The sequence below is a fragment of the Haplochromis burtoni genome, unplaced genomic scaffold (genome assembly GCF_018398535.1).
Source record: "Haplochromis burtoni strain Fernald_Lab_line unplaced genomic scaffold, NCSU_Asbu1 Contig_347, whole genome shotgun sequence".
NCBI lineage: Eukaryota > Metazoa > Chordata > Actinopteri > Cichliformes > Cichlidae > Haplochromis > Haplochromis burtoni.
In genome coordinates, this window is record NW_024582708.1 from 384056 (window position 1) to 396509 (window position 12454).

Here is a 12454-nt window from a genome sequence, read left to right on the forward strand (position 1 = left end):
GTAATGCCAAAACTGGGCTCCAGCAGATTCTAGGGACAAATCGGATATCGCTGTCCAGGAGAGTGCAGGCTTAGGACAGCTAAAATGCTGCGCAGGGTCCTCAGACTCCTGAGCTTGAGGAACACACATGCTCCAACTCACACCGACTGAGCAGGCTACCTGTTCAGTTGCTCAGTGCAATTATTGAATCAACCAATCACATGGCAGCAAGTCAGTTGGGCATGCAGACATGCTGAAGATGAACTCCTAAGAAACTTGGCACCAGAATGGTGAAGTAATTCAGAGTTGGTGACAGGATGAGCTACATGTTGGTGATATACTGGTGTTTCCCCACTCAGCCATCTTTACGGTTTTCAGAGAATGGTGCAAAGAGGCAAAAATATTTAGTCCAATCCACATCATTGATGTTGGAGAATGACCAGACCGCTTTGAGCTGAAAGGGAGGCAACAGTAACTCATGTAACCACACTTACAATCAAGGTATGCAGAAGAGCATCTCTACAGCAGCAGAAGACCACACCAGGTATTAGCTATTAACAGGACCCTGAATTCACAGGGATTCATCAGAAATGGACAGAAGATTGGAAAAATGTTGCCTGTTGCAACAGGCTGCGACATTTGGATAGTAGGATCAGAATTAATAACACAGGGGTGCGGCTCCATCCTACCTTGTATCGGTAGCTCAGATTGGTAGCGGAGTGATGGAATCAGGTATAATTAGTACAATTTGGCCTCTTAGTATCAACTGATCATTGATTAAACATCACAGCTTACCTGGGCGTTGTTGCTCACCATCTTCTCATGGTAGCTTCCTGCAGGAAGACTGTATTATGCTAATTGATTTTGGTCGTGGTGCACCCTGCAAATAGCCTGTTTACTAAAAACACGTGTGACCAGCGGAAGCATGGTTTCATGTTATATGGAGCACTGTTGTACACGGTTCAAACAGGTTGACTAATGATGGGAAACTAGAACTGGAAGTGGTTTTCATATGATGATAATGATGCAACTGAACTGCAAGCAAAGCAAAGGATGTGCTCCTATCCCCCAAAGCAATTAGCATCAGCTTTCACCTCCTTTTCTTTTTTCTTGCTCCTGAAAGAGCTCAGAAAGTATCGCCTGTTTACAAATCAAACACTGATGCACAATGAATTCATAATTCTTCAAAGAAACTGGAGCTCCTGTATTTTTTTCAACATTTGTGATTTAAAAATGTGAATGTTTCTCCATTGTATGCCACAAACTGGATTTCTTTAAAAACACAATTGATTCTTGAAGATGAAAAGACATCTTCAAAGAAATCTTTTATTACATAAAAAAATATTGTTTATCATGTTTCCCAGGCCAGAGTGCAGCCTTTACATTTACAACAGCAGAGCAAGTCCAAGTTAAAGTCAGACAACATAAGTATCTTTCACAATCAGACCTACAGACCTCTGTGTTCATAAACCAGACTAAATACATGACCTACTCTCCATGACTGTACACATCAAAACTAACCAACCATTCCTTATTTGTTTTTAAATCATCTGTGGAGATGATGTAATTATTACTATTGCAGTTTTATTTTATTTGAACATATCTGCCATGCTGTATTTCTTCTAGAATTCTAGAAATGAACTTAAATTGTCACTTTTTAACTTTTTTTTATTGTAGAAGTTAATTTATATTCTTTATATTTAATTTTTCATTTAGTGTTTGAAAAAGAGGGCGGGCAATTTTTTTTTATATTTCATATATTTTCTCAGCACACTTTTTTCCCACTTGTGTAAATATGGTATGCACCAGAAAGTCTTAAATACATCTCAGTAATCCTTTATACACAGATGCTGTACTGCTCTTCTTTTGTGCTTGCTCCTGTTTGTTCTCGCTTGTCTCTGTCTTTTTCTTCCTCTCTGTGGGTACAGTCCACCAGATTAATCAACCTGCACACCTGAGCCTTATCCTTCCCAGCTCCTCCACTGGCTGTGATATAGTTTAGTCACTCATGTCGTGACCATGCTTCGACCACCTTTCAGTCTTGTGGTTTTTCTGTGCTTTGGGTTTGAGGTAACTCGTCTCTCCCTGTGCTTCAGGTTTTCCTGCTCAGCTGTGGTTAAATATTGATCTCAGATGCCCACACCAAGTTTTTGAACTGAATCGGTTTTTCCTGCTCCGCTGCCATCTCCAGATCGGCAAGTCTCCTCGGTTCATTCTTTAAGTGCAATAAATCTGACTCAAAATAAACTGAAATTCAGTTTCCATGTCCTGCTGTTAGCTCTGGGTACATAGTTCAAAGAAATCACCAAAGTCTGACACACAGATGGAAAAAATGAGATGAGTTTCATGGCTGGAATCACCAATTTTAGGAACAAATAATTGCAAGTCTTAATTTTTATGCCAAGCAGAAAGTTTTCACTTTGTCTTGTGTCTTATCTTATTCAACTTACTAAAAATATATATGTATATATATTTTTTACAAATCTGCCATTCAAGGGATTGTTTGATATGACCATGGATAAATTAACCTTTTCAGGCATCTGGGGGGGAAATTATGGTTGCTAACAGATAAATTGAGATGATTTTAGCACATGTCATAAATGTCAGCATGTTGCCTTGTTTGTTCACCTAGTGTGAGCACATTTATTCCTTCTGACCTTACTTCCTTTGCCCTCCTGCTTGTTTCCAAAGCTTTCTCAGCACATTGATTTTTCCTCATTCTCAAGCTTTTAAAAAGCAGCTTTGAAAACATTTTGATTTCAAAGATTCAGCACCTGGAAAACTACCAAAGACCAGCAAATAACTGGTGTTCAGTCAGACTGTGAGAGTTTTGCAAAAGAGGGGGCGAGGGTATGTTATCTGTGTACAAAGATGACTTTGAAATCTTTCCCTCTTGATTGTGTAAACTCTCCTGAAGTGCAAATCATGCACCATCTGGTTGTGTGGGAGGGGGCTAAAACAAAACACACAGAATTCAAACATGGTTAAAGCGCAGCTCTGCTTCTTACTGAAAACAGTTTTTAAGATTTTGTAGGATTTTTCTTTGTTTTAGGAAGCTAAACGATTCTGCATCCTATTATCAACAAAACAACAGAAACAAACACTGTGTTCAATCCATGAAGCAGATTCTTCCAACATGATTCCTTAAAGTTGATGCAGAGTTCTCATAGCTGAAGAAAAATGTCATTTTATGCCACAACTTAAACTGCTTTGCTGTCGGCAGCATCTTTCTTCCCACGGCCTCGCAAACAGTCTGGTCAGTGAGGTCCTAGGTCACTCTAACCACAGCCAAATCTATTCTGTGGCAGGCAAACGTCTCCTCGGGTCCCTCTCCAGCTCAGTATATGTGAACAGCCAGCAGAGGTCAGCAGCGGTCTCCGTTTCTGTGATGGCACAAAGGCAGCAGACCAAATATTTTCCTTCACCAACGTGAACAATTTTGTCTAAACATCCATTTTGTCAAAGAAGAATTGGATAAAAGAGAATTTGGTATCATTTAAAACATTTGTATTTGTAGTATGAAAAAAAAAAAAACCCAAACAAACATCCGTCCTTGTTGGGATTTTGATAGAAAAGTCATGCTTCGCCTGTGAAAATGAAAAGGTCCACAGGTTTGCATGTGAAAATATCTAAAAAAGGAATTATTCTGAATATAAAACCTGGAAGATTGCATTTTTTTTCAGATATATTTGATTTTTTTTCTCAATTAAGCCTTAAAAATGATTAGAAAAATGAGTAGTGTGACATAACTTGATTTGTAGACTCCTCTTGTTTAAAATTAATTCAAGACACAGCTCTCACAGGCAGGAGAGGCTGTTAATGTGGATTTCATTAATCTGCCAGGGTTTAATATTCATGTGATTTTTTTTTTTGTTTTATTGTAGCTGATTATTGCTATAAACACACACACACACACACACACACACACACACACACACACACACACACACACACACACACACACACACACACACATACAAGATTATGTAAAATAATATTATATTTATCCTTCATGTCCCAATAAGACAGTCATATCGACTGGTTGGTGAAATAACTCCCAGCACTAGAAAAAAGTCAGACTACAGCTGACGTCTTCTTTAAGAAAAACTCTACATATCTAACAAAAATAAATTCAAATTCTGAGTAAAACAATACAGGAGAAATAAGAAGTCATTAATCAACATCAGTGAGTGAATGATCCATCCAGGGAAAGCTGAAGTCTCCATCATGAGATCTTCCTCTGCAGTTGTTGAGGAAGATCTCGTAGCACACGCACCACAGATTCTTAAAAGAAAATTATGTTTTCCCAGAAGGTGCGACGTCCTGACAGGTTTGTAAACTTTCTCCATTTTGACATAGGCTTGGTTTTAGTCTCTTGGCCAGCATCATTACAACATTTGTGCCTATTCTTTGATCCAGATCTGTTTCCTATAAAATCGTAATCTCAGTCTCTTGGTTCTGGTAAGCCTCATCCTGCATCTCAGTGTCTAGCTGGTCCATCCTCTGGTAGGCCTGGTATCCCTTTTTACCTGCAGACAGATTGAAAGAAAAAGTAATAAAAGAAATAAAAATACAATATAGGTATATAAAAAAAATAACCCTGTGATGAAAAGGGATAACGCTTGTACCAAAGGAGAGGACAGTTTCTCTGGCAGCACTACGCAGATCTTCATCTGTTGATCTCCATAAATCTGCTATGTGGTCCACACTCTCTGTCGCCTGACAGAAGAACACAAAACAAAAACAAACAAACAAACCAACACTTATGCTAGCTGATAAAAACCAGAGAGTTCTGAAAACAGGACTTCCGAGTGTTGCTGTGACTGTGTAGAGTTGTGTTCTGCTTACCCGGAGGCATTTGAGAGCCAAACAGGAGCTCTGCTGGATTTTAATATCAATGCTTTTCAGACTTTCTGTGTAGTAAAGCACCGCCTGAAGAAGAAAGTACACACACACACACACACACACACACACACACACACACACACACACACACGGTGTCACTTATGCTGCTGGATTGGCCTCATACACTGTATATAAAAGATGGCTGTGGCCACTGTAACATAACCCACTGGTTTAGTGTTTTTTGGAGCCAGAAGTTACCACATCTGGACAGGAGGGTGGAATGCTAACTTATCAGTTAATGCCAACAAAATTATCAAGCTGCATTAATAAACTGAATGGTTGCAATACACGTAACTGTTAATTCTAACAGACTAAAAGCACTAACGATAACAGAAGCACATCTGTCTTTGTCGTACATCAAAGCAGACCATATTATGTCAGATTACTCAATTGAAATAATTCAAAAGGCTCCAAACAGCACGTTAGATCTTTGGGAATCCAGTTGAGTGACTGGAATTAAAAGCTGGAGATGGCTACAGCTCCCACTACAAGCAACAATATCCTAACTTTAAGCCTTATCACTATGCAAATTAGACATTTTATTAAAAAAAAAAACCTTTATATGTTGCTATAAAAGGAAGAATCACTGACAAAGGCTAAAATGTTCTTTTACAACAAGGCTGTAAGCATGCTTTTTTAATGCTGTAAAGTTAGACATTTTGACATGGAAGTCAATGGGGATTGACTCATTTTTGGAACAAGCCTCAAGTGGTCATAAGAGTAACTGCAGTATAGCTTAATTTTTCAGCTCCAAGCACCACAAACTGTCGATATGACAATATTAACTACAGCAAATTAAGGTTCATGCAATGCTAGTAAAAGGGACTGTTAGGCCTGTGATAAACTAAAGCACCTTACAAGCTGTCGAGTCCAAGTCTACCCCACCTCTCACTCTCACACGTGGGATAAAGGCGCTGGTCATTTGTTTTATTGATATTCACACTGGTAGCCATAAACCAATGTTTTGGACGCCAAATCCTTCCCTAATATTAAGATGTGGATTTACATTGTAGCTGTCATATCAAAGTCCAATCAATAAAGTTCAAATCCTTCAGAAAGAATTATCCACTAAGTGGGCTATAAAACAATTTCCTTCGAACTTATTAACCCGAGTTCCTCCAGTGGAAATGCACAGAGAGCTCCTTCGCTGGCTTGCTGTAAAATACCTCATTAGTTTTAAAATTCTGCTTCTTACTTTCAAGTCTCTCCATAACCTCGCACCTCTACATCTCTCTGATTTTCTGCATGTTGCTCTTCCTTCCTGTATTGAGTTTTGATATTGTTATTATATCCATACTGTGATTTTAATATTTCATTGCTTGTAAGGTGTCTTTGAGTGTCTTGAAAGGGGCCTATAAATAAAATTTAGTATTATTATTAATCTCTGCAAAAGATGACTTGTTTTCATGTACCTTGTTCCTGAAGGCCTTGCAACCAGCAGCTCTGGAGATGCAGTTGGTGGCAGCTTTGCAGACTTTGTGGTTGGAGTCGATCTGCAGGGAGGCGAGAGTCTGCAGGGTGCATCCCAGTGGAAGTAGCTCTGTGATCTTCCGGCGCCTCAGCTTATTTAAAGCCTGCCGCCGTTTGGGGCTACTCAGGGCTGAGAGGATGTACTCTGAAATGCACCAATGAATAATAATGAACAACAAAATAATTAACAACATACCACTGAGTGAGCTGAGTGAGGGGGCTCACATCCAGTTAGCAGCTTTCATTCAAATCTCATGATCTTTATGAAACGTACTTATTACTGTTGGCTGAAAAGTTTTAAAGTTCACCCTTTATGGAAACCGGTCAGGAAAAGGAGAGGAAAACGAGGACCGTTCATTTAATAATTATAATAACAATATTTTTGGTTTAACTGTTTCCTTCTCTTGGTGCTGTATTAACATTCTTACACATATTTGTGTGCACTGTCATGGTCCTGACTCTTTGTTCCAGTATTTTTGTTCCATTTCTGTTTTTTGTATTTTTGTTCCATTTCTTTGGAAGTTTAATTTATGTTCTAGTTCTTGAGTAAGTTTGTCTATAGTTCTTGGTTTCTTAATTGACCAAATTAGTTTCCTTTTGTGCCCAGTCTGTCTCAGCCTCATCTCTGCATTTTGTCACCCTTTTTGTCTCCTCAGTCATGTCCTCGTCTTTGTCTGGTCTCCCTGTGTCCCGTCTCCGCGGATGTCTAGTAAACATGTCTTCAGTCCCGGTCCCTGTGTTTATCCTTTCCTGTTCCCATTATGATCTCTCTGTGTTTCATCCTTTTGTCTCCCCACTCAGTCATGTCTCTGGTCCCTGTGTCAAGTTTGCATTTCTTAAGCTGGGTCTCTGTGTGCATTACTTCCCATTTTATTTTGATAGTCCCCCATCTCGGGTGTGTGATGTTCAATTTTGGCTCCCCCGTCTCGTTAGATTCTGTTAAGCCCACTCTGCCCTCCCACTCTCTCCTCCTGTGGACATATCATCTGCCTCTCCCTTGTAGTGTGTGTAGCTTCCATTGGTCCATTTTGGCTCCCTATTCCTACCCAGCTCAGTCATTGTTTTTGTTTTTTGTTTTCTTCACCCTTTACCAGCGTTAATAAAGCCGTGATTTTGAGTCATGCATCCTGGGTCCACTCTCTGCTGGCCGGTTCACAACATGCATAATATTATCATGAAACAGAATATGCTTGTATTTTATTTTTATTTATTTATTTATTTATTTATTTTTATTACATACTAGAACATTGTGTAATGTTTTTGCAGCATAAAAAGTAAATGATGTTTTATCTAATCTCTCTGGCACACTTTTTGTCTTTCTTTGTCTTGTAAACTCCACCCACTGAGATTTATTTCAGGAGTTATTTGTCCCCAAATGAACCAAGCATACAAATGCTGTTGTTGTTTTAGCATTTTTTTCCCTCTTCAGTGCAGTGGTATGCAAACCAAATGCAGTTTAGCACTTAAATAAACAGAAGACATCTGTATACTGTAGCGAAATCTAGCAGATTGAACAAGAGGAGGTGGAGGAATGGAAAGAGCAAAGGGGAGGCGGAAAAGTTGCTGTGTGCTCATGTTTATAGTTTGACACCAGGAACTGTGTGTTTGTTCTTGAAATTTATTGAGCCTCTACAGAGGCTTGTGTCCCCCTGAACTAAACACAAGTACTACTTCAAACTATTGACATCCTGCATTTCCAGGCTCCTTACTCCATCTGTGACAAATGCAAGCCTAACGCAGACTCAATATTTCCTCATATTTTCCTCAAACAGTCCTTTGAAGGTCTGCTTACTATTCTTCACTACTGAAGAAATATTCTCACAAGATGTAAACCTCAAAATATTTCTCATAAACAGGCGTGCAAGAGAACACACCCTGTTTGTTTGGGGTGACCATTTGGCTGTAGAGTTAACAGATGGTCCAGATGCCTTTAGTGAGCTGGAATCTCTGGAAGCTTAGAAGTATAACACCATCCCATTCCTGATACCTCCAAACACAGTCTTTGGAAATGCCTCCCATGTATAACTTCTGTATAAATACTGTAAAGTTTCAAATATAAAACTATTAAAATGGGTTCATATGGAAATGAATATTCCATGTTTAATGTCCTACGGTGTTTGGTTATAACTTACAGTTATAAATACAATGTGGCTACTACTACTATTACTCACTGTGATATATGTTTATTTCACGAAAGTTTTTTAAACGAATAATAAGTTAAGGTAGATAATAGTGATATATTTATCTGTTGACAACTTTGTAAATTGAAGCTTTACCTTCTTTTGAGAGGCGGGAGATGTGCTCTCCAAGCTCCTGGAAATTCCAGCGCTTCAGGTAGACTGACAGCTGGAAGAGGGTGACTCTCTCCGGGCTGCAGGCTGACCGAGAGCTGGGCACCACCCGGCAGGCCGCCTGAACCTGCTGCAGGAGCTGAGAAAACACTGCAGAGGAGGTAAAACACAAAAAATTAATTCATCAAGGTGGTTTTGAGTCAACATTACATTAGAGTAAACTGTTCTTTAGAATCCTGCTTTAAGTTGGCTTTATAGTTTTGGATATTATTGGATAAACACGCTGAAGATTGTCTGAGCTACAGTGAGACTTCATGATATAAGCTGAGAAATATGATTTTAAGTATAAGCAGGCGTCTATACTGCAGAAACGTACACAAAGTACATGAGCAGCGCAATTTCAAATTGAACAAATGTATCCAAATTGTGCTTTTCTCAAGTTGTTATTTTCCTGAACATTTTCCTCACTTTCTCAAAGAGTTATGAAGTTTACTGAGATATTTCCACATGGCTTACATTTCCATTTTTTACTTTTCTGCTGTTTCACACTTTTTTTATGATCTCATGCCAAAATTATTTTCCATTTTCTCTCACCGTAACTGTTACAGTAGTTTTGTTTAGTTTTTTAAACTTTCTGGATCAGCTGCTGATCGGTTTCAGTAGATATCCACCCATCTTTTTTTGACAAACTTTTCTTTTATTTGTGGCAATTTCCTTCATATTTTCTCAGGTCTGCAAACCTTGCCACTTTCTAGTGATTCATAATATGCAGCAGTAAAACATTAGCTGCACTTAATCTATGATGACGGCATTCCTTGCTTTTTTATAGCCACTGGATAAAAGCCTGACTTTTATTACAGTGTGGGGCACTGTGAGATAAAAATGCCATGCATTCTTTCATAAAGTGGGACACCTGATCATCCCACTCAGGAGACTCTGTAAATACAGTCCCGATCGAAAATTTAAGACCACTTGAAAAATTGCAAAATATAAAAAAAATTAAAAAAAATAGCTTAGGCTGCTGCCCCCGCGACCCGGCCCCGGACAAAGCGGATGAAAATGGATGGATGGATGAAAAAAAATAATCATATTTTGTATGGTTGGATCTTAACAAGGTTATAAGTAGAGCTTCAAAATGCAACAAGAAGAATGGGAGTGAGAAAAAACATCTTTTTGAGCATGCAATTTATCAAAAACAAAGCTTAAACTGAAACAGGCTGTTTTACAGCTGATCCAAAGTTTAGGACCACACCTCCAAAACCCCCGTAAACCCAGTTATGAACTCAGTAATGAGTAGCTCCACCTCTTTTGTTGATAACTTCAAAAATTAATTGCGGCATGCTTGATGCAAGTGTTTCCATGAGGTGAGTGGGAAGATTTCTCCAAGTGGTGAAGACAGCCGAAAAAAGGGCATCTACTGTCTGGAACTGTTGTCCATTTTTGGAAACTACCCATCCCCAAAGCTTCTCAATTGGATTTAGATTGGGGAACGCACTGAATGGTTCAAAAGAGTGATGTTATTCTGCTATAAGAAGTCCCTTGTCCTGCAGGCATTGTGTACTCCACCATTGTCCTGTTGGAAAACCCAGTCGTTACCACACAGGCTCTCCGCAACATCCGGACATAGCCAGCGGACGTTTGATGCCCCTGCACCTCCTGAAGCTCCATTGTTCCTCTGAAGGAAAAAGCACCCCAGACCATTATGGCGCCCCCTCCACTGTGGCGTGTAGAAAACATCTCAGGTGGGATCTGTTTGTCATGCCAGTATCGTTGGAAACTATCAGGATGACCAAGTTTGAATTTTTTTTTCTCATCACAGAATAAAACTTTCTTCCACCTTTTAATGTCCCGTGTTTGGTGCTCTCTTGCAAAGTCCAAACGGTCAGTTCTGTGGCGTTCAAGGAGACGAGACCTTTGAGGACGTTTTTTGTTTTTAAAGCCCTTCAATCTCAGATGCCGTCTGATGGTTATGGGGCTGCAGTCGGCACCAGTAACGGCATTCATTTGAGTCAAGGTTCGTCCAGTGTCTTGACAGACAGCCAATTGGCTCCTCCAGCTCAGTATTGGTGAAAATTTTCTTGGGTCATCCAATTGACTTTTTTGTGGCATAACCCTCATCTTACTGTGTCCCACCTCAGCAGTGATAGAGCACTGTGAGAGTCCCTGCTTATTCAGTTCAACAATCTGACCACGTTCAAAAAGGGAACGTTTTTTGCCTTTGCTATCAGAATGTCATGACAGTGTGACTGCCTGACAGAAAATGACGAAGCCACGGTTTGTTTTTGTTTTTTTTACAGATTTGGCCTTTTAAAGGCGTGTGGTCCTAAACTTTTGATCAGCTGTAAAACAGCCTGCTTCAGTTTTGGCGTTGTTTCCAATAAATTGCATGCTCAAAAAAATGTTTTGTCTCACTTGTTGCATGTTGAAGCTCTACTTGAACCTTGCTAAGATCCAACCGTGCAAAATAAGATTTTTTGCCATTTTTCAAGAGGTCTTAAACTTTTGATCGGGACTGGATGTCCCGTTGTCTTTTAATTAACACTCATGGTCATAGGGGCCACTGTTGAGCAAAAAAGGGGGTGAGACTTGTTCAAGCATTTGTAGTTAAGGCGATGAGGTGCTTTTGTACCTTTCTCTGATTGGCCGGGCTGCTTGGCCTTCACCTTGTGTGTGTAACGCTTCTTCAGTGTCTTTGTGAAGCTGTCGATGTGGCAGCAGAAAGGAGAGCTGTTGTCGTGCACACACTCCTCCCAGAACAACAGCAGACCCCTCGTTCTCTGGGCCTTAGGAAGGACTGAGGATAAACAAAAGGAGAATCACTGTAAGAACCTGGACAAGGTTTTTATTGAAAATGTGAAATTGATAATTATAATAAAAAAAATCTCAATTTATTACTCATTTACTTTGAAAATAATGTGAATAAAAGAATGTGCCTTGTTTCATGCATTAACTGCAGATGTGGTTCTTAGATTACAGATTTTCCACTAACTGTCTCGTGTAGAGATGTTGTCATTCTTCTCCAGCAGCAGACAGCTGATTCTGTCCAGGACCTCAGCCTGGAGAGACATTTCCTCCAGCAGCTCCCTTCTAGACGGGGTGAAGTCGGTTGTTCTTATCATCTGAGGAAGCAGAGTTCACATTTGTTTGATTTAGAAAAGTAAGTTGGAGGTTTGACATAAATGAGAGTCAGGGATTTTGTAATCCAGTACACTGGAAGAAACAGATTACGGTGTAAGTGGTTGCCATCAGACTAAACAAGCAAATGCTGTCATGGTCACGAGGATTCAGTATTTGTTTTAGTTATTATAGACGTTTTGATTTAGTTTGTTCCCTTTTTATGTTCTGTTCCAGTCTTGTATCAGTGTTTGAGTCTGTGTTTGTCTTTCTATGTTCGCCTGTCTTGTTCAGCCCCCCCGTGTTAACCCTACTCCTCTGCGCCGATGTTTTCTTGTATCAAGTGTTACTTTCCCAGTTTTATTTTGCTACTGTCTTCAGCTGTGTTGAAGTCCCACACGTCTTTCCTCTTCTCTCATCACCTCTTGCAAATATATCACCTCAATCTTCCTTTGTTTTTTGTTGCGTCATCCCCATAGCTGTGTCCTCTAGCTCCGTTTAGCCTGTGCTTGCTTACATAAGGATTGTGGACTTTGAACTGTCTTTGGATTATTGGTTTTGACTTTTATTAATCTCTGAACTTCAAAATTAAATAATCGCTTTGAATTCAACTTCAGCCTTCACATGTCTGCATTTGGGTCTGCTAAATTATCCACTATCCACACTGCACCACATGACAAATAGTCGCTTATGAG

At 39.6% G+C, this 12454-nt stretch overlaps 1 protein-coding gene across 6 annotated transcripts in view; it reads right to left on the reverse strand.

Annotated features, from left to right (window-relative positions):
• Nucleotides 1-3493: 3493 nt before the first annotated feature.
• Nucleotides 3494-12454, reverse strand: part of ripor3 (RIPOR family member 3) — a 57343-nt gene continuing 48382 nt past the window's right edge. For all 6 annotated transcript variants that reach the window (XM_042228758.1, XM_042228761.1, XM_042228762.1 and 3 more), the window contains 7 exons: nt 11635-11764; nt 11275-11439; nt 8631-8795; nt 6297-6499; nt 4828-4911; nt 4608-4698; nt 3494-4508 (listed from right to left, as the gene is read on the reverse strand). In XM_042228758.1, the coding sequence (XP_042084692.1) occupies nt 4408-4508; nt 4608-4698; nt 4828-4911; nt 6297-6499; nt 8631-8795; nt 11275-11439; nt 11635-11764 (939 nt within the window). In that variant the 3' untranslated portion in view covers nt 3494-4407. The remainder of the gene's footprint in view (nt 4509-4607; nt 4699-4827; nt 4912-6296; nt 6500-8630; nt 8796-11274; nt 11440-11634; nt 11765-12454) is intronic.